General features: G+C 40.4%; 1 protein-coding gene across 1 annotated transcript in view; it reads right to left on the bottom strand.

The window, feature by feature from the left end:
• The window catches only part of C14H11orf44 (chromosome 14 C11orf44 homolog), a 37,668-nt gene extending 20,870 nt beyond the window's left edge, over nucleotides 1-16,798 (bottom strand). Inside the window, 2 exon segments of the mRNA XM_025355553.1 lie at nucleotides 1,878-1,880; nucleotides 16,589-16,798. Coding sequence (XP_025211338.1) covers nucleotides 1,878-1,880; nucleotides 16,589-16,798 — 213 coding nt within the window.
• Between the last annotated feature and the right edge of the window lie 4,076 nt (nucleotides 16,799-20,874).

The following is a 20,874-nucleotide window of genomic DNA, read 5'->3' as shown; positions in this document are numbered from 1 at the left end:
TGAAAAGAGTCCTGGAAAGAGTTGGAAGTTAGAAGGTGAGCATTGACAGAAATTTCCATAGATGTACCTAGAAGCCAAGCTGCAGTGGTTTCAAGAACTACTGGGTTCTTTCTTGGGTTCTCAGCTGGACAATAGACTTTGTTGAAAGAAGAAAGATTCTCTCTAAATTCTGAACGCTCCCTGTAAGTATCAAAAACCAAATGTGGTCAGCTCGGATCACAGAGGATTACAAAACACCTTAATGTGCAGACCACACAGGCATCTGGACAGTTTGCTCCATGGGTTTCTTCCATCAGGAGGCCATGTCTACCCAAGTCTTGGCCTCAGGGTGGGGCAGGCACATGGCAAAAGAATACAGGCCCTGGATGGACCGAGTGGGAAGCTAAAAGCAAAAAGGAGACTGAGCCCCATTTCCAACTGGGACTCTAGGATGTGAAGGCCTCGCTACCCCAAGACATACATAGTTAAACGGCAGCATGATGTGTGGGTTTAGAAAGGGGCAGATGGACTGAGATAGCCCCCTTTCCTTTTCCTCTACTGTTTCCTTTCTCTTTTCCTCATGATTCTCCACACCTATGCCTGCTGGCTAGGGAGATATTCAGAATTTCTGGTGAGCTCCAGGAGAAAATATGTAATTTATCTATCCTCAAGGCTTCTCTTATTCAGGCCCTGCTATAACTACTTCAGGTTTCCCGAATTATTCCTTATTTGACATGATTTTCTCAAAGTCACCATCCCTCTCCCTTTGACCAGAATCTGGTTGTCAATGCCTCCTTTATATAGACTCGAACATGATCTTTAGATGGGGTACTAGCACCATGTACAATGGGTCTGCCATTTTGCCTGCTCTGGTCACTGCTGCTTGCAATGCAACCTAAGAATTCAAGCTCTATTTTATTCATTGTTTCACAATGTGGGCTTATCTTAAGTGTGCAGTCAACTAAATTTCAAACTAGGTCTTTACCACCTGATACTTATGTAAACTGATTTTTTCTTTACACCAAGTCAGGACTTGACATTTTACCAGTTGAATTTCATCGTATTGGTTTTGGCCCTTAATTCCAGTCTTTTGAGGTTATATTGAAATACCACTCAGTTCTAGCCATCTCTTATTCAACATTTTTATCAGTTAATTATATGAAGACATAAAAGATATACATAGGAAGACATAAAAGATATACATATCAAGCTTGTGGGTAACACAGGAAGTCCTATATCCCTGGAGGCCTCCCTTTGGAATGACTCTAAAGCATTAATCAGCACATAAAAGAACAAGAGAATACCTCCCTTACTAAAGCACAACACAAAACTTGCCAAGCTTTTTGGAGAAAAGCTCCAGAAATATGTCTGGCTAAGGACTCAGACTGCCTTAACTCTTCAGTTCAGTGCACTGGGGTCAAGTCAGACAGATCTGTACTGGGGTGGCAGTTGTGTGAGAGTTACTTCATTTTTCTAAGGCTCAATTTTCTTATTTGAAAGTGAAAATCATGAAAGTAAGCACCTAGTAATTCACCTATGACTATATAATAACTCCTGCATATCCAAGACGTTCTCATATCCCCACACCCAAAACACACTGAGATTCATTCCATCTGGGGAGATCCCCCACACACACACAGGGAGGCACCTTCACCTACTACTGGCCTGAAGTCCAACAGTGCTTCCACTGTTCCGTGATCAAAATATACCCATAAGAATTAGCCTACTCACGGTAATAGGAAGTTTTTTCTTCTTGGCTGTGGTGTTTGACCATTATAAATTCATTACACTCTAAACTTTTTATCTTATTGCCAAAGATACAATAAGGCATACTCAGACTAACTCCTTGCTAAATTCTACTTGTAATACCTCTAACGTATTTCCAGATTGACACTGACTTCCTATATTAGTGTTCACTTGTCTCAAGATCCCCAAGCAGCAGTCCCTTTGAAGCCAATGTGTTGGACTTGGTCAATGAATAGTCAGTGTCTTGTACATAATTTCAATGATCATTTGCTGGTAGTTTTAAGCATCCAGTAACTACATATTTCCTTTCTTTTTCTTTTTCCATTTTTATTTTAATGACTTCTACCAAAAGCAGGTAGAGCTAGTAGTAGTCAGAGGGTGAACTCTAGACAGACTACCTGGGTTCAAATCACAGTTCTGCCACTTACCAGCTGTGAAACCTTGTAGGGATTATTCATTCTGTGTCTGAATTTCTTCATCTGTAAAGTGGGGTTAATAATAATATCCACCTTATACTCTTGTTAGGAGGGTTATGGATAAGCATCTATAAAGATCTTAATGCTGATTGACATTATTTCCTGACACAAGTATAGAAATACTCTCTACTTAATCTATTCGCTTTATTTAAAAGGTAAACACTCCTTTCTTCTAATTTGTGCCACTTTCTAGGCAGCCCCAGAAGTTAGCACCAAGAAATCTTCCTTACCTGTTTTCTTAATTGGTTCCTTTCTATTAGTCCTTTATGACCTTCCCATATCTTTCATATTTTGGGGTCACAACTATATCTTTTTAATTTACATATATCACTAATTATAAGATGAATCCTCAATTTAGTTTTTCAGAGGGAGTAATTTTAAAAATTGCTGCTGCATTATATATATGTACTGTTTGTCCACATCCCAATTTGCAAAACCTAAATATATATATGTATGTTTTAAAGCAAATATCAGTATGTTAGACTCATATATATGACAGGTGGGGAGTTGAAGGAATGACAGAACTGCCCCACATATGGGACTGACTGTCCCACAACGCTCAGCTGGCCATCTTGCAAAGGCCACGGATGCTACTGATCATAAAGGAGAACAGGTGAAAGAATTTGGATGATTTAGTATGATCTATTGTTCTTCAGAAAATACAAATTAAAATATTACTCGTAACATTATAGCTGTCTTTTAAGTGAGAGTTAATCTTTCTGAGATTTTTAACTACGGTAAAGTAAACATAACATTTACCATTTTAACTACTTTTAAGTGTACAATTTTACAATTTAGTGGCATTAAGCACATCCCAAAATGATGTGAAATCATCACCACTATCCATTTCCAGAAATTTTTTATCATTTCAAACAGAATCTCTATATTCATTAAACAATAACTCCCAAGATTTTTTTTAACCCTTACCCCCAGCCCCTAGTAACCTCAATTCTACTTTGTCTCTATGAATTTGCCTTTTCTAGATACTCATATAAGTGGAATCATACAGTATTTGTCCTTTTGTGTCTAACTTATTTCACTTAGCGTACTATTTCTAAGGTTTATGCATATGAATCCACATGTGATTTTACATATGGACCACAAAGCTCAGCCGGCCATCTTGCCAAGACTCTGGATGCTATTGACCACAGAGGAGAATGAGAAAAAAGACTTTGGATGAGGCTGGGAGTGGTGGCTCATGCCCGTAATCCCAATACTTTGGGAAGCTAAGACAGGCAGATCACTTGAGGTCAGGAGTTTGAGACCAGCCTGGGCAACATGCCAAAACCCAGTCTCTAAAAATAATAATAATAATAATTAGCCAGGAGTGGTAGCACATGCCTGTAATCCCAGCTACTCAGGAGGCTGAGGCACAAGAATCGCTTAAACCTGGGAGGCAGAGTTTGCAGTGAGCCAAGATCATGCCACTACACTCCAGCCTGGGTGACAGAGTAAGACTCTGTCAAAAAAGAAAGAAAGAAAGAAAGAAAGAAAGAAAGAAAGAAAGAAAGAAAGAAAGAAAGAAAGAAAGAAAGAAGGAAGGAAGGAAGGAAGGAAGGAAGGAAGGAAGGAAGGAAGGAAGGAAGGAAGGAAGGAAGGAAAGAAAGAAAGAAAGAAAAGAAAAAAAGAATTTGGATGAGTTAGTATGACCCGTTTCTTCTTGGCTGAATTTCATTTTTTATTAAGGCTGAATAATATTCAGAGTCTCTTGAGATTACATATGAATTTTAGGATGGGGTTTTCTATTTTTTAGAAACCTGCCATTGGTATTTTATAAGAATTATATTATGTCTGCAGATTTCTTTGGGTAGTATTGTCATCTTAACAATAGTAAGTCTTCCAATTCATGGGCATGAAATGTCTTTCCACTTGTTTACGTCTTCTTTAATTTCTTTCAGCAATGTTTTCTAGTTTTCATCATACAAGTCTTTTGCCTCCTTGTTTAAATGTATCCCTAAATATTTCATTCTTTTTGATACTATTAGAAATGAAATTGTTTTCTTAGTTTCGTTTTGGATTATTCATTGCCAGTAAATAAAAATGCAATTGATTTTTATGCATTGGTTTTGTATTCTGCACGTTTAATGAATTCATTTATTAGCTCTGTTTCGTGTTTGGAATTTTTAGGGTTTTCTACATATAAGATCATATCAGCTGCAAACAGAGAGAATGTTACTTCTTCATTTCCAATTTGAATGCATTTTATTTCTTCTTCTTGCCTAATTGCTTATCTAGAACTTCTGATACTAAGTTCAATAGAAATAACAAAAGCAGGCATCCATATCTTCTTCCTGCAACCTTAAAGTAAAAGCTTACAGTCTTTCACAATTGAGTATGACATTACTTATGGGTTTTTCATATATGGCCTTTACTAATAGTTTCCTTCTATTCCTAGTCTTTGAGTCTTTTCTTATCACGAGAGGGTCCTGAATTTTGTCAAATTATTCTTCTACAATAAGATGATTATGTGTATTTTTTTCATTCTATTAATGTGGTATATTACATTTATTGATGTTCAGATGTTGAAACATCCTTCCATTGTAGGAATAAAACCCACTTGATCAAGGAGTGTAATCCTTTTACTATGCTCTTGAGATGCAATAAACCATACAAAAGATCAACAAATTCAGGGGTTTGTCCTTTGAAAGAATAGTTAAGGTTGATGGACCACTAGCTAGACTAATAAAGAGAAAAAGAGAGAAGATCCAAATAAGTGCAATCAGAAATGACAAAGGAGTATTACCACTGAACCTACAGAAATACAAAAAATCCCTCAGAGACTATTAAGAACACTTCTATGCATGCAAACCAGAAAATCTACAAGCAATGGATAAATTCCTGGAAACATACAACCTCCCAAGATTAATCCAGGAAGAAATTGAAACCCTGAACAGACCAATCATGAGTTCCAAAATTGAATAGTAATAAAATGCCTATCAACCAGAAAAAGCCCAGGGCCAGGTAGATTCACAACTGAATTATACCAGATATAGAAAGAATAGCTGATACCATTCCTGCTGAAACTATTTCCAAAAAAATTGAGGATGAAGGGCTCCTCCCTAACTCATTCTAAGAGGCTAGCATCATTTTGATACCAAAACTAGGCAGAGACAAAACAAAAAAGGAAAACTTCAGGCCAACATCCTTAATGAACATATATGCAAAAATCCTGAGCAAATTACCAGCAAACTGAATCCAGCAACACATCACAAAGCTAATCCACTATGATCAAGTAGGCTTTATCCCTGGAATGCAAGGTTGATTTAACATATGCAAATCAATAAATGTGATTTATCACACAAACAGAACTAAAAACAAAAAACCACATGATCATTTCAATAGATGCAGATAAAATGCAACATCCCTTCATGTTAAAACCCTCAAAAAACTAAGCACTGAAGGAACGTATCTCAAAATAATAAGAGCCATCTATGACAAAACCATAGTCAACATTATACTGAATGGGCAAAAGCTGAAAGCATTAGCCTTGAGAATTGGAACAAGATAAGGATGCCCACTCTCATCACTATCACTCCTAATCAACATAGTACTGGAAATCGTAGCCAGAGCAATCAGGCAAGAGAATGAAATAAAAGGCATCCAAACAGGAAGACAGGAAGTCAAACTACCTCTGTTTGCAGATATGATTCTGCAACTAAAAAACCCAGTGGTCTCTGTCCAAAGCTCCTAGATCCTATAAACAACTCCAGCAATTTCAGGATACAAAATCAATGTATAAAAAGCAGCAACATTTCCATGCACAAACAACATCCAAGCTGAGAGCCAAATCAAGACACAATCCCATTCATAGTAGCCAAAAAAGATTAAAATATCTAGGAATATGGCTAACGAGGGAGGTAAAAAAAAAAATCTGTGTAATGAGAATTACAAACCATTGCTCAAAGAAATCAGAGATGACACAAACAAATGGAAAAACATTCTATGCTCATAGATTGGAAGAATCAATATTGTTATAATTGCCATACTGCCCAAAGCAATTTACAGATTCAATGCTATTCCTATCAAACTACCAATGACATTCTTCACAGAATCATTTTAAAAACTATTATTTTAAAATTCATACGGAACCAAAAAAGAGCCTGAATAGCAATTCTAAACAAAAAGAACAAGCTGAAGGCATCATATTACCTGGCTTCAAACTATATTACAAGGCCATAGTAACCAAAGCAACACAGTATTGATACCAAAATAGACACATAGACCAATGGAACACAATAGAGAACCAGAAATAAAGCCACACGTCTACAACCATCTGATCTTCAACAAAGTTGACAAAAACAAGCAATGGAGAAAGAACTCCCTATTCAATAAATGGTGCTGGGATAACTGGCTAAGATTGAAACTGGACACCTTCCTTACATCACATACAAAATCAACTCAAGATGAATTAAAGACTTACACGTAAAACCTAAAACTATAAAAATCCTAGAAGAAAACCTACGAAGTAACACTCTGGGCAAAGGCCCTGGCAAAGATTTTATGACGAAGATGACAAAAGCAATTGCAACAAAAACAAAAATTGACAAATGGGACTTAATTAAACTAAAGAGCCTCTGCACAGCAAAAGTAACTATCAACAGAAGAAACAGACAACCTACAGAATGAGAGAAAACATTTACAAATTATATATCCAACAGAGGTCTAATATCCAGAATCTATAAGGAACTTAAACAAAATTTATAACACAAGCAAAAGACAAACAACCTCATTAAAAAGTGGGCAAAAGACATGAACAGACACTTTGCAAAAAAAGACATACATGCAGCCAACCAGCATATGAAAAAACACTCATCACTGATCATTAGGGAAATGCAAATCAAAACCACAATGAGATACCATCTCACACCAGTCAGAATGGTTATTAATAAAAAGTCAAAAAATAACAGATGCTGGTGAGGTTGTGAAGAAAAGGGAAGGCTTACACACTACTGGTGAGAGTGTAAATTACTTCAGCCACTGTGGGAAGCCATTTGGCAATTTCTCAAAGAACTTAGAACTATCATTCAATCCAGCAATCCCATTATTGGATATATGTCCAAAGGAATATAAATCATTCTACCATAAAAACACGTGCGTGTGTATGTTTATTGTAGCACTATTGACAATAGCAAAGACATGGAATCGACCTAAGTGCTCAACAGTAGACTGGATAAAGAAAATGTGGTACATATGTATCACAGAATACTATGTAGCCATAAAAAAGAACAAGATTATGCCCTTTGCAGCAGCATGGATGAAGCTGGAGGCCATTATGCTAAGTGAACTAACATAGGAACAGAAAACCAAATACTGCACGTTCGCACATATAAGTAGAAGCTAAACATTGAGTACACGTGGGCACAAAGAAGGAAACAACAGATACCAGGTCCTACTTTAGAGTAGAGGGTGGTAGAAGGGTAAGGATTGAAAAACTTCTATTGGGTACTATATTTATTACCTGGGTGACAAAACAGTCTGTACACCAAACCCCTGTGACACACAATTTACCTATATAGTGAACCTGCATGGTACAGTGGTACATGTGCAAGTTTGTTATACACATAAATTGCATGTCACTGGGGGGTTTGGTGTACATGTTTAAAATAAAAGTTTAAAAAATGCTCCTGAACTTAGTTTACTAGTATTTGGTATTTGCTTGTATTTAGTGTTTGCCAGTATTGATGAATAGTCATTAATGGCTATTTAATGATTTGCATTCAGTAACATCCTTCAATCATAATTGTACCTCTCATGGACATCTAACAAATGTGTCCATCATTGATCTGGGAGGATCCCTCATGCTCCATCTCATTTATATCCACCTTCACTGCCACTGGCACCCACTGTTCTGGTTTTTCTCCACCATAGATTAGTCTGACCTGTCCTTGAGCATTGTGTAAATAGATTTACCCAGGAGGTAGCCTTGTGTGTCTGGCTTTTTTCACTCGGCATGCCATTTTTTTCATATTCATCAATGTTGTTTTCTGTCTGTATTTGTTCCTTTTTATTGTCCAAACAAGTCCATCGTATGGATGGACTGCAATTCACCTGTTGATGAAAATTTATTTGGATTTTTACCTGTTTTTGGCTACTGTGAATAAAGCTGTGATGAACTCTTGGGTTAGAAAAAAAAAGGTGTGTTGTTTAAATATTTCCTTCTGTTTTCCAGTCTTCCTTCTCTTTCTAGTTTCCATTGTGATCAGAAAAGATGCTTTGTATGATTTGAATCTTTCTCAATATATTAAGACTTATTTTGGGGCCTAACATATGATCTATCCTGGAGAACGTTCCAGGTATACTTGAGAAAAATGTGTATTTTGCTATTGTTGGGTGGTATTCTTTGTATGTAAGTCTGTTAAATCTACCTGGTTTACAGTGTTGTTCAAGTCTTTTATGTCCTTACTGATTATCTGATTATTCTACCCATTATTAAAAGTGGAATATTGAGCTCTCCCTTCAATTTTGCCAGTGTTTGCTTCACGTACTTTGGAACACTGATGCTTGATGTGTGTATATTTACAATTGTTACGTTTTTCTGACAATTGACTCTTTTTTCAATATACAACATACTTCTTTGTCTCTTGGAACAATTTTTGATTTAATGTCTGTTTTGCCTGGAATTAATACAACCACCCCGCTCTCTTTTGGTGACTATTGGTATAGAATATATTTTTCCATTCTTTCACTTCCAATCTATTTGTCGCCTCAGATCTAAAGTGAATCTCTTGCACATAGCATATAATTGAATCTTTTTTTGTAGCCCATTCTGCCAATCTATGCCTTTTTATTGGAGAATTTAATCTATTTACATTTAAAGTAATTACTGATAAGAAAGAACTTACTCTTGCCATTTTGCATTTGTTTTCTGTCTTTTATTTTTTCCATTACTGCCTTGTATGGGTTTAGTCGATATTTTGTAGTGACACATTTTGACTCCTTTCTGATTTCCTTCTTTGTATAGTCTACAGATACTTTTTTTGTGGTTACCATGGGGGTCATATATAATATCCTAAATTTGCAGCTATTTATTTTGAATTAATACCAGCTTAACCTTAATCACATACCATAACTAATCTTATGTAGCTCTGCCCTCTTCTTTTATGTTACTGATGTCACATATTACATCTTATGCATTGTCTAATTAAGAAATTTGCAATTATTTTATTCCTTTGTCTTTTAAATTCTATAGAAAATAAGAAGTAAACATATCAGTCAAAATGATAATAATATCAGCTTTTATATTTGCCCATATTTTCAACTTTAGTGGAGATCTTTATTTCTTCATACAGCTTTGAGTTACTATTTAGCATTCCTTCATTTCATTCTGAAGAACTCCTATTAGCATTTCTTGTTGAGCAGTGCTAGTTTAAATGAGCTCCTTCATCTTTTGTTTACTAGAATGCTTAATTTCCCTTTTATTTTTAAAGGACAGTTTTGCCAGTACACAATTTTTGGTTTTCAGGATTTTTCCTTCAGCATTTTAAGGTCACTGCCATCTGGCCTCCAAATTATCTAATAAAAAATTAGCTAATAATTCTATTGAGGACTCGATGTGCATAACTGATATGGTTTGGTTCTGTATACCCACCCAAATCTCATCTTGTAGCTACAATAATTCCCATGTGTTGTGGGAGGGACCCAGTGGGAGATGATTGAATCTTCGGGGCGGGTCTTTCCTGTGCTGTTTTCGTGACAGTGAATGGGTCTTATGAGATCTGATGGTTTCAAAACAGGAGCTTCTCTACACAAGCTCTCTTTTTGCCTGTGGCCATCCATGTAAGATGCGACTTGCTCCTCCTTGCCTTCTGCCATGATTGTGAGGCCTCCCCAGCCATGTGGACGTGTAAGTCCAATAAACCTTTCTTTTGTAAATTACCCAGTCTCAGCTATGTCTTTATCAGCAGCAATGAAATGGACTAATACAACAATGAATCACAATCTCTTACTTATTTCAAGAATCTAGAGCTTGATGATAACATGTCAGTGTGATTTTCTTTGAGTTTATTATACTTGAAGTTGTTGAGATTCTTGGATTTGTAGACTCATATCTTTCATCAAAGTGGGGAAATTTTCAGCCATTGTGTCATCAAATAACCTTTCTATTAATTTCTCTCTTTTCTCCTTCTGGGACTCATGCAGTGCATATGTTGGTCCACCTGATGGTGTGCACAGGACCCTTAGGCTCTTTTTACTTTTTAAAATTCTTTTTCTTTCTGTTCCTTAGACTTGATCATTCCAATTGTCCTATCTTCACATCCACTTATTCTTCTTTCTGCCTGCTCAAATCTGCTGTTAAATCCCTCTATTAAAATTTTTACTTCAGTTACAATATTTTTGGCTCCAGAGTTTCTGTTTTGTTCCTTTATATAATTTCCATCTTCTCACTTCAGTTTTGCATTGTTTTCCAGATTTTCTTTAGTTTTTTGTTTATGCTTTCCTTTAGCTCTTTGAGCATATTTGGTTGTTAATTTCTTATCATGGGTGTATTTTTATCCTTTCAGTTCAAGTGTTAAGTTTCCTAAAAATAGTAACTATGTCCACACTTAATGCAATTCTGTGTCCATAACATCATATAGTGGAAAGATGATATACCCTGCTATGAATAAACATGAGTTCAAATCTCACCTCTTGCTATATGATTCTATACAAGTCACTTAACCTCAATCTCTGTTTCTCAGCTTCCTCAAAATGTTGGTCATGATAATAACTGAGGTGGTGAATGTGAAAATGTCTGCTATAAATAGAAACCCAGGAACATGGTATTTATTTTATATAAATTGTGGCAGTGAACACATTCTTTTAAATGACACATACCTATTTATCTTTCTAATTAATTATTTCCTGTGTGCCAAGGTATGGGGTCACCAAATCTAGGCTAACCAAAGCTCGTATTTGTTTTTGACCCAAGCCCAGCATTGTTTTGGCACTACCACTGCTCTTTTCCTATTTCTGCAATCTATTCTGCCTACTTGAAAAGACAGCTTTAAAAGACAACTTAGACCCACACACAATAGATAATTTACTTTGGAACACTCAGTCTTCTCAGATTTTAGCTTGCAAACACAGTAGACTCAACTGATAGAAGTAATGAAACCACCACATACAACCTTCCTTGAAATGCTTGCGATTATTGGTTTTTAGCTCTCTACATATATTTGTGCAAATGTACCTATGTATTTTTGAACTATATCTCATGACCAATTCAGCCAACTCCAGTGATAGGAAAGGAAATGGTTAGGAATGAGGGGTGAACAATAATTATCTGCTCTTTTCTGTGTCTGTGTTTAGAACCAACTGAGGCTGGAAGATCCAAATATCAACTTAATTACTGACATAATTGTTGGAAAATACAACCTAAATTTGCAGCAATAACAGGCTTCCTAACACTGAACTCTGAAATCCAACGTACTTAACCTCTCAGCCATAGCAGTTCTATCCCATCAGCAAAAGCAGAACCTATGCTCTAAAATCTCTGCTGCAGAAGCAGAGGAGACTGTTAGTGCCTTGGGTAGATACAAGGAGCATGAGGAGAGGGGAGGGTCTGAGCTGCACTTGCCCAGTTCCTGATCCCTGATTTACCAATCAGAATTATCACTTCCCCTTCAAGCACACCTCGATTTACAAATCTTCTGGGAACCAAGTTCTTTTGAAAAGAGACAATCTGAGCAAAGAGAGGGCCTCCCCACTCTGTCCTCCTCAGTGCTGCCACTGAGGAGAGACAGCAGGCTGCAGCCTAACTTTCCAAGTGAAGAGAGAAAGGAGGTGCCCTGATGCAACAGGGAAAGAAACCACAGCCTGGCACATACCATCATGCCTCACATTCCATTGCTGCCCCTGGTAACGGTTTCTGACAACAAAATGTGGCTGGAATGCACACTCGTATTAAATTACTGCTTTTGCCTGAGATAAGATAAAAGACATTTCTCTTGTGTGGGCTACTGAGCAGAAAGTGGATCATAGGTGGTATTGCATAATGGCTCAGGAGCCAGGTTGCCAGCATTGTTATCCTTGCTCTGTGTCCTAGGACCAATTACTTAAGCTCTTGGTGCTTTGGTTTCTTCATCCGAAATAAAGTGAATTTTGATAGTGCCTACCTCACAAGGTTGTTTTGAGGCTTACATAGATTAATATATGTAAACTACTTAGAACAGGATCTCTGAGTGCTTCATAATTGTTGGCCATCATTACCTGAGTCTCAGTTATCTTTACTAAAGAGAAAGCGAGGAGGGATGAACTATTCAGAAATTGGCTTCTTGTACAGAAACATACTCCCTTAAATATATATTGCTCATTTTCCAGTCCCAATATCTTCTGCTTTGGAGAGCCTGGGGATTGAATGGGGATTGGAGACTCCAATATATTAGGAAAAATTCGTAAGAACACCATTGAGATTTGGCAGTGAGAGGAAAGGCATGTGATTGCAGCATTCCGCTATGTGTACATGGGTCATTCAAATTTCCATTTCCTCTCCTTTCTGAAAGTTGCCACAACACCCATCAACCCAAGTCATGGCTCACCCTGCTTCATATATGAGGGGAGGGTGGAAAGAGTACAGAGTGGGTGGTTCCTAGAAGTCAAGGGCGTCTCTCCCTAGATGTGAGTCTTGTTACTTCAGAATGGACCCTGGACTTCAACATGGTTGAGACCAAGGCAGGGTATAACTGCTTCCAGCTCTAAGGCCTTTTGCTGGACTACCAATAGGAATTGCATCATTGGCAGCTCAAGAGGTGCCAGGCAGGGCTGGGGCTGGACAGGAGAGAGAAAGCCAACCCCACATGAGGGGTCAGGAGCCAAATGGCAGGCCAGAGCCGGGATCTAATGGCTGTGGCTCAGAGGCCAGGGGAGCACAAGGGAGCTAAGCAGGCCATTGGGATGATCCAAGCTGCAGGACACAGTGGGCTGTCAGGTGGTCTCCAGTCCCAGCAAGACCACCTTTCAGGCTCTCCAAAGGAGTCCCAGCTGAGAAGCAAAGGTAGCATACAGGTCAGTCAATAGGATGTCAGATGAATTCAGAAGCAAGAACTAAGGGTTTGACGGTAGGTTAGGGCAGGATTCTGAGCACCGAAGATTGCCAGGGCTTCCTGGGGGTCCTATATACTGGGGTGCTGGTGAGGAAACTGAGACAGAACCCTTATATCCCAGGAGTTGGCCTTCTTTGTGGAGACTGACATTTGGAACATAAAGTAATAATTATAATTGCTGTTACCATTTACTAGATACCTACTCTGCCAGGAACTGGGCTTACATTCACATTTTTTGTCTCTTTGAATCCTTACAATAACCTCAGAAGCACTGGTATTATCCTTCACACACTGGGATGTAAGTTCTATGCCTTGGGCCAAGGGACTTGGTTCTTTTCATTTCCAGCTATGTACTCAGAACCAAAAATAGCATGTGCCAGTCCAGAAAAGGAACTTAATATCTGCCGCATATTTATCTCTGTTTTCCAATGAGGACACTAAAGCTTAGAAAGCTAAAGTGCCTTTCGCAAAGTAACACAGATTGTGAACAAAAAGTCAGAATCCAAACCTAGATCTGTCTGAGCCCTAAGTTTGTGCTTTTTTCCATTTTTCTACTCCGTCTATCATAGAAAGAATGTTGGCCTCACGTCAGGATAACCCAGCATCTAGTTTCAGTTCTACCTCTAACTGTGTGACCTTGGGCAACCGGCCTTATTTCTCTGGGCTTCAATTTTCTTCTCTGAAAATGAAAGGGCTCAGAGCAGCTCATGTCCAAGATTCCGTCCAGCTCTCTGGTTCTGCGCCTTCCATGGCTCAAGGGAGCCCCATGGGATTGGTCTGAGTCACACTGGAGGGCTCTCAGGAAGCGGTGACTTGGAAGGGTCGGCTGATGGGCGGCCTGACCAGAAACGTGGAAAATGTAGGGCAAGCAGCTGCTAGAGTGAAAGAACAGCCGGTGGGAGTCTGGCTCTGTCTCCCCTCAGGAAGATATTGAATTTCCTCACCCTCATGGGGAAGTGGCTGCTGCTGCTCTAGCCCAGGGAAACGGACATTTTGCAGCTCCGGGAGTTAGGCGGCTCATGTTTTCAGAGCCTTGTGGCCAATCCAGTAGAGTGAGGGGGCCAATGATCTCTGGTGATTAGACCTAGTTGACATTTGGGGACTATAAGATCCTGAATGCAGAATACTCATTCTAGCCATATTCACAAAATCCCCTTAATTAAAATTTCATTTTCAACTTAGATTTTAAACTCTCTTGCTCAGTAAGGTTCATCTATTTAAAACACAGCGGCCCAGAAGAATGAACTTAAAACAACCATGCAGTTGCTTTGAATTATGTGCTATGTTAAAGATGCCTAGTATCAGATTTAACAAAGTTTTACTGCCTTGGCTTTAATGCTATTATTAAGAATAATTTGTGTATGTTTTTACAGGCTTACTCCCCAAAGTTCATATTATTTTCTTCCCAGGAACTCGAAAGCAGCTCACACGCAGTCTTTGACATCCCTTTCTCTCTTCTGTAGCTCCCTTTGTTCAGTGAGGTGAAGAAAAAGGCCTTGCTTGTTACACTACAGTGGAGATGTTTAAGCTTCTGGGAGATAAGCATCTTCCAGAATCTGGTGAAAGCTGTTAGTCATCTCCACTTCCACCACCCTTCCATCCCCAAATCACACGAGCACATACACACAAAAAGTTCCAAGCAACTTGAAGTGTTCCGAAACTCCCTAAGCAAATCCACAGAGGTCTCTAATGCTAGGTTAAACTCTGGGTGATTTTAATACATGGTGCTGGAATCACTGCAAAAACAAAAATAAAATGGGAGGTTGAGGCTGCAGTGAGCCGTGATTGCACCACTGCACTCCAGCCTGGGCAACAAAGCGATACTCTGTCTCAAAAATAATAATAATAACAATACATTAAGAAAAAAAATTGAACCTTGATGCTTACCACACACCATATCTAAACATGAACTCAAAATGATCACAGGCCTATGACTAAGTGCTAAAACTACAAAAACCCTAGAAGAAAATCTTTGTTACTATGGGTCAGGAAGAGTCTTCTCAGATATGACACAGAAAACATGACCTAGAAGAGAGAAAAGCGATAAACTGGAAGTCATCAAAATGAAAGACTTTTAGTCTTTGGAAAAGAAAATAAGACAAGCCACACATTGGGAGAAAATATTTGTAACACATCCATCTCTGTCCACGTTTGCTCACATTTCAATGTTAACTCTTAGCTTTATAATAAAATGGAAAGGATACCTTTTAACTGGGCATCGCACTAACTGAAATAAAATTGGGTTCTGTGACCAAGGCAGAGAAGGGAAATGCACACTGGGTAAGCAACCAAGAGTGTGCTACATCTACCATATAAAATTATAAAAGAAAATAGAATCTCAGCAGGTGGTAACCAAGCAGGTCCCACAAGTCTGATCCTATCTCCAGCAATGAAGTAAAGGCAGAATATCATCTCTGCCTTGAATTCCCATCTGTGCCTAACACAAAGGAAGCCAGGAGAGGGACCGGGCACTGGCTGCCTTGCCATGCCTGTGTGCTGGCACCTTGGACATTCCCAGGAGTCACTGTGTGCACACACACACACAAAAGCTCATGTGCCGATCTGGAATGCACAGACTACAGAGAAAAGGGCAGAAGAGGAGAGACCACCACGGGTGGTGCTGTCTACAAGGTGTGTGGAGGGCATGGTCCTGAACTTGGCCTTCAACGTGAGGGATTTCAGGAAGCCAGAGGAAGGAGAGCGGGCCTTGGACTAGAGCATGGAAACAGGTGTTGGGGGCTACCTTCAAGGACTAAGAAGGCCACGTGCCCGACCACAGCAGGAGGGGTGTGCTGAGAACAGGAGTTGAAATTGCTCTGAGCCAGGTCAAATTGGAGGCTGAAAGTCAGCCAGCCAGGGAATGTGGGGCTTGATGACAAAGTGGGCTGGCTCTCCTAGAGCCATGGTGTGACTTGATGAAAGTTGATTCATTCAGATCTGCTGCTTCTCCTCCAAACAGGACCCTGGTGATGGACTTTCTCCACACCCACCTTCAGGGAAGATGCACTCACTCATTTCAGGGGAGGAACATCCCTCTTGCTGCACCAGTCACAGGTATTGGTCATGGAGCACCAGGGCTTTCTACTGCAGAACCTCACGCAGCCTCGCACACTTTCTCAGCACAGCACCCAAAAAACATTACCAAGTAATCAGAACGGGCATTCGGGACACACCCAGCATGGTGGGGGCTGACAAATAAACCCTGCCGCTGTTCCCCCAACCCCACCCCCGCCTCCAGGGCCCCCCACTGAACATCTACCCCACCTCCATCGCCACCATCATTTCTCTTCTGCTGTGTGTGTTCTTTCTTTAGGCAGCAGCTGTTTTTCCTGTCACTGCGTAATATTCATTTAAGCCTGATTTCACCTGGGAAAAATGCTGGAAATGCACCAGAATCCAGAGTGATGTGGTCATGACCAGATCTCTCCAGGATGACCTGGAAAGCTGAGTCCACTTGAGCTCACAGGACGGCTGGAGCTGGGCCAGAATGGAGAGGCCGCTGGTGGGCCATGCCCCAGTGACCCCAGCCTGAGGGGTGGCAGCCAAGCTGGCGAGGAAGAGACAGAGGAGGACCATGTCAGAAACTCACAAGGACAAGTGAGGGGTCCTGCTGGGAGGGTAATGAGTTTAATCACCAGGGACAGCCCTGATCATCCAGTGGTGTCCCCAGCTGATGACTGGCAACACATTCTGAGGGTGGGTTTAAGGGTGTGAGGCTCTTTCATCCTGGAGCCTCTTCCGGTCTCCCAGAGCTGCAGTCACCTCAGCAAGCAAAGCAGAAGAAAAGAGGCCACTGCGTTTATGGTTGGGGTAGCTGCTCTCGTGTGAAAATCAGGAGGTGAAACAAGGTGCTTTTGAAACCTGTTCAAGGCCTCCTTCCCTCCCAGCACATCATCAGAGGAGAGATTTTGCCTCACGCTTTTCTCCCAAGCATGTGTCTGTCTCAGAGTCGCCATGGCAACGCTGTGTATGTTTGCATGGCTGGAAGGATCCAGAGATGGAAAACGAGGCCAGGGTGGACCAGAGCAGGCAGTCCAGCAGAAATTCCTCCCTGATCCTCTGTAGGCGATCAGTTAACAGAAAGCTCCCTTGCCCTTCTGACGTTAGTCTTAGAGCCTGCTTCTGCCAACGGCTCACAGGAAAAAAAACACAACCCTCAACAGTGACTCCTGGGAACGTGCATCAAAACCTGTTTTCCCCCAGCAGAGTTTTATCAGGTAGGGATTTGCCATGAGAATTCCCCAGTCTCTGAAGTCCAAGGTGCCAGCACACAGGCATGGCAAGGCAGCCAGTGCCCGGTCGCAGGGTGGGTCCGGGGAACCACCCATCACTTGGTGGGAGAGAGCAGGTATGTCAGGAAGTGCTTTGCCACGTCTCACCTGTTTCCCTCATGCCTGACACTTCTCTATGCCACGTGGACTTGGAGAACAAAGCTCTGAAAATCTGTATGAGACCCCTTTTCTAGATAGACCCGCACCTCATGCTGATTCTCCCTCAGGAGACAGCCGCGGTGGGTGTTCTTAGCAATTCCTCAACAGACACAGCCAGCCTCTTAACCACTCATTTGTCTCTGAATCACTTCCCAACCTTTTCTCAAATTGTGGGAGCCACAAACCAGATGACAGGGACGATTCAGCCCAGCATGGAGCCCAAGGTGGGGCCAAGAACCCTATAAATGAAACTGATTTTTTGGCAAATCACATGAACATAGGCATAATGACCAGCATTTAAACCAGTGTCTGCCACATATTAGGTGCCCAAAAATATTTATTAAACAAATAAGTAAAGGTCCCATAGATAGCAGAGACATGGAAAGGGGTTCCCACCTAGAAGTTTGGTGAGTTTACTTTCAAGGGATGTAGAAAGACTGTTAAATAGAATGGGATGTTAAGCTAACTGTACTTCAAACCCATGCCTCCTCACTCCACAGCCCCGCCTCCTTACATAAACTGATTCTCACAAAAACTTCAGGAGCAGAGAGTTCAACATTTACTTGGCCATGATCCACTTGGTAGATTTCAGTTGGCTGGTAGGGTGTATTTTTCCCACTCTGAGGGCCAAAGATTTTGGCAGGTGGCAAATTGGGGTGAAGGGGAGACAGAGTAAGTTATATAAAACACCACTAACACTCTTCTTCTGTAGGTAGTAAAAACAGCTTCCTAGGTTAGCAGCACTGAGCCAAATTAAAAATGCACTGAAATGTATTTTACAGGATGGAGATACTGTTCTAAAAAGAACGTGAGCACTTTCCTGAATTTATATGCTGCTTTATTGCTGATCAGTTCTGCAGCAATCCAAGAACTAAGGTCATTCAGTCATTCAATGAACATCTGTAATCTATAGCAATCATTCTCAACCAGAGCAATCTTGTTCCCTAAGGAGACGTTGATAATATCTGAAGACATGTTTGAGTGTTGCAACTGGGGGAAGGATGCTAGTGGCATCTTGGGGAGATCAGCTGCTAAACAACTTATAAGGCACAGAACACACCCAACCAAAAGGCATCATCTGCCCCAAAATGTTGGGAAAACCTAGAGAGCAACAGAAACACACAGTAGCACAAAGTGAGGCATGCAAGTGCCGGAGCCTTAGGGAAGGCTTATCAGATGGAGTGATGAGTGCACTGAGACATGAAGAAGAATGAGTAGGAAACATAATTAGGAAAGAGGTTCTCAAGCGGAAGGACCTACATAAGCCAAACCTGGAGATGAACATTTAAAGAACTGCAAATAGAGCAGACATTCTCTTAACCACCCTTCCCTTATGTTAACTCATTTCCAAAAAAGGCCAGGTGCAGTGGCTCACACGTGTAATCCCAGCACTTGGGAGGCTGAGGCGGGTGGATTACTTGAGGTCAGCAGTTTGAGACCAGCCTGGCTAACGTGGTGAAACCCCATCTCTACTAAAAATACAAAAAAGTAGCTGGGCATGGTGGTGGGCGCCTGTAATCCCAGCTACTCTGGAGGCTGAGGCAGGAGAATCGCTTGTACCTGGGAGGCAGAGGTTGCAGTGAGCCGAGATCTCTCCATTGCACTCCAGCCTGGGCAACAGAGCAAGACTCTGCCTTAAAAAAAAAAAAAAAAAATACTGACGAGTGTGCACACACAGCACAGGAGCGTGCGAGGCCGGGGAGCCTGTGTACTTCCACTCCACCGGATGAGTTATATGCTTAGCAAGGGTCAGCTGTATTTGTTCCCAAAACTGTTTATGCCAGGCTTAACGTTATTTTAATTATAGGACTTAAATAGGTATTATATAAACTCATGAAACATGATTACAAAAGAAAGTTACTATTTTTATCCTAGGTAGAACGTTTTGAAAAGACTTCATGAGTCTAAGTCCTAAAAAGAAAATGCTATCAAACTAGATATGGGAAAAACAACTGTAATAGTTTTGGGGAGAAAAGTTTTTCAAATGTAGAATAATTACGCACTTACATCGCTTCATAAGTGTTCTTAAGTCTTGATCCATTTGTAATTAGAAATCATAAATAATCCATTATTGGTGTGGTTTGTGCAAAAAAGATGATTCCAAACACCAAACGAGTTACACTCTAAGAAAAGGTCTTGGCCCTATTTCAAGACATTGCTGAATAAATAGACATTTCTGTGCTTTGAGTTGAAATAAAATACATATCATATGTATATGTCATTTTTGTACGATTCCCTGTTTTACCCAAGTTTTTTTTTTTATCCATTTTTATTTTATTGTGGCAAAGTATACACAACATGACTTTTACCATTTTAACGATTCTTTATTTTATTTTATTTATTTCTTGAGACAGATTCTGGCTCTGTCACCCAGGCTGGAATGCAGTAGTGCAATCTCGGTTCACTTCAACCTCAGCCTTCTGGGTTCAAGTAATTCTCCTGCCTCAGTCTCCTGAGTAGCTAAGATTACAGACATGCACCATCACATCTGGCTAATTTTGGCATTTTTAGTAGAGGCGGGATTTCTCCACGTTGGTCAGGCTGGTCTCGAGCTCCTGACCTCAGGTGATCCATCCACCTTGGCCCCCCAAAGTGCTGAGATTATAGTTGTGAGCATCGCACCCAACCAAATTTCTTTTTTAATTTTAGGTTTGGGGGTGCACTTTCCAGGTGTGTTATGTAGATAGATTGCGTGAGGCTGAGGTTTGGGAGCACAGTGCACAGCAGGTCGTTTTTCAACTCCTGCCCCTCTTCCTCCCTTCTTTTGGACTCCCCTGGTGTCTATTGTTCCCATCTTGATTTCCACTGTACCTAATGTTTAGCGCTCTCTTATAAGTGAGAACAGGTGGTATGTGGTTTTTTCACTCGACATTTCTTTATTAATCTTCTCAGGTAGGACAGCTTCTGCCACATCTGCAGCTTCTGCCATATCTGGGTCCGACTGGTGCACAAAGCATGCAGAGGACGTGACAGTGGATGAGGAATGAGAGATGACCTAGAGTCAGACTATGAAGGGTCTTTTAAGCCATGATGTGTCTGGGCCTTGGTAAGTAATGGGAACCACTAAAACTTTTTTTTTTTTTTTTTTTTTTTTGAGATGGAGTGCTCTGTTGCCCAGGCTGGAATGCAGTGGTGCAATCTCAAGTCACTGCAATCTCTGCTTCCTGGAGAACCATTAAAACTTTTTAAACAAGGCAGTGGCTTGACCACGTAGCCTGTTTT

The sequence above is a fragment of the Theropithecus gelada genome, chromosome 14 (genome assembly GCF_003255815.1).
Source record: "Theropithecus gelada isolate Dixy chromosome 14, Tgel_1.0, whole genome shotgun sequence".
NCBI lineage: Eukaryota > Metazoa > Chordata > Mammalia > Primates > Cercopithecidae > Theropithecus > Theropithecus gelada.
This window is presented reverse-complemented; position numbering and strand designations above follow the sequence as displayed.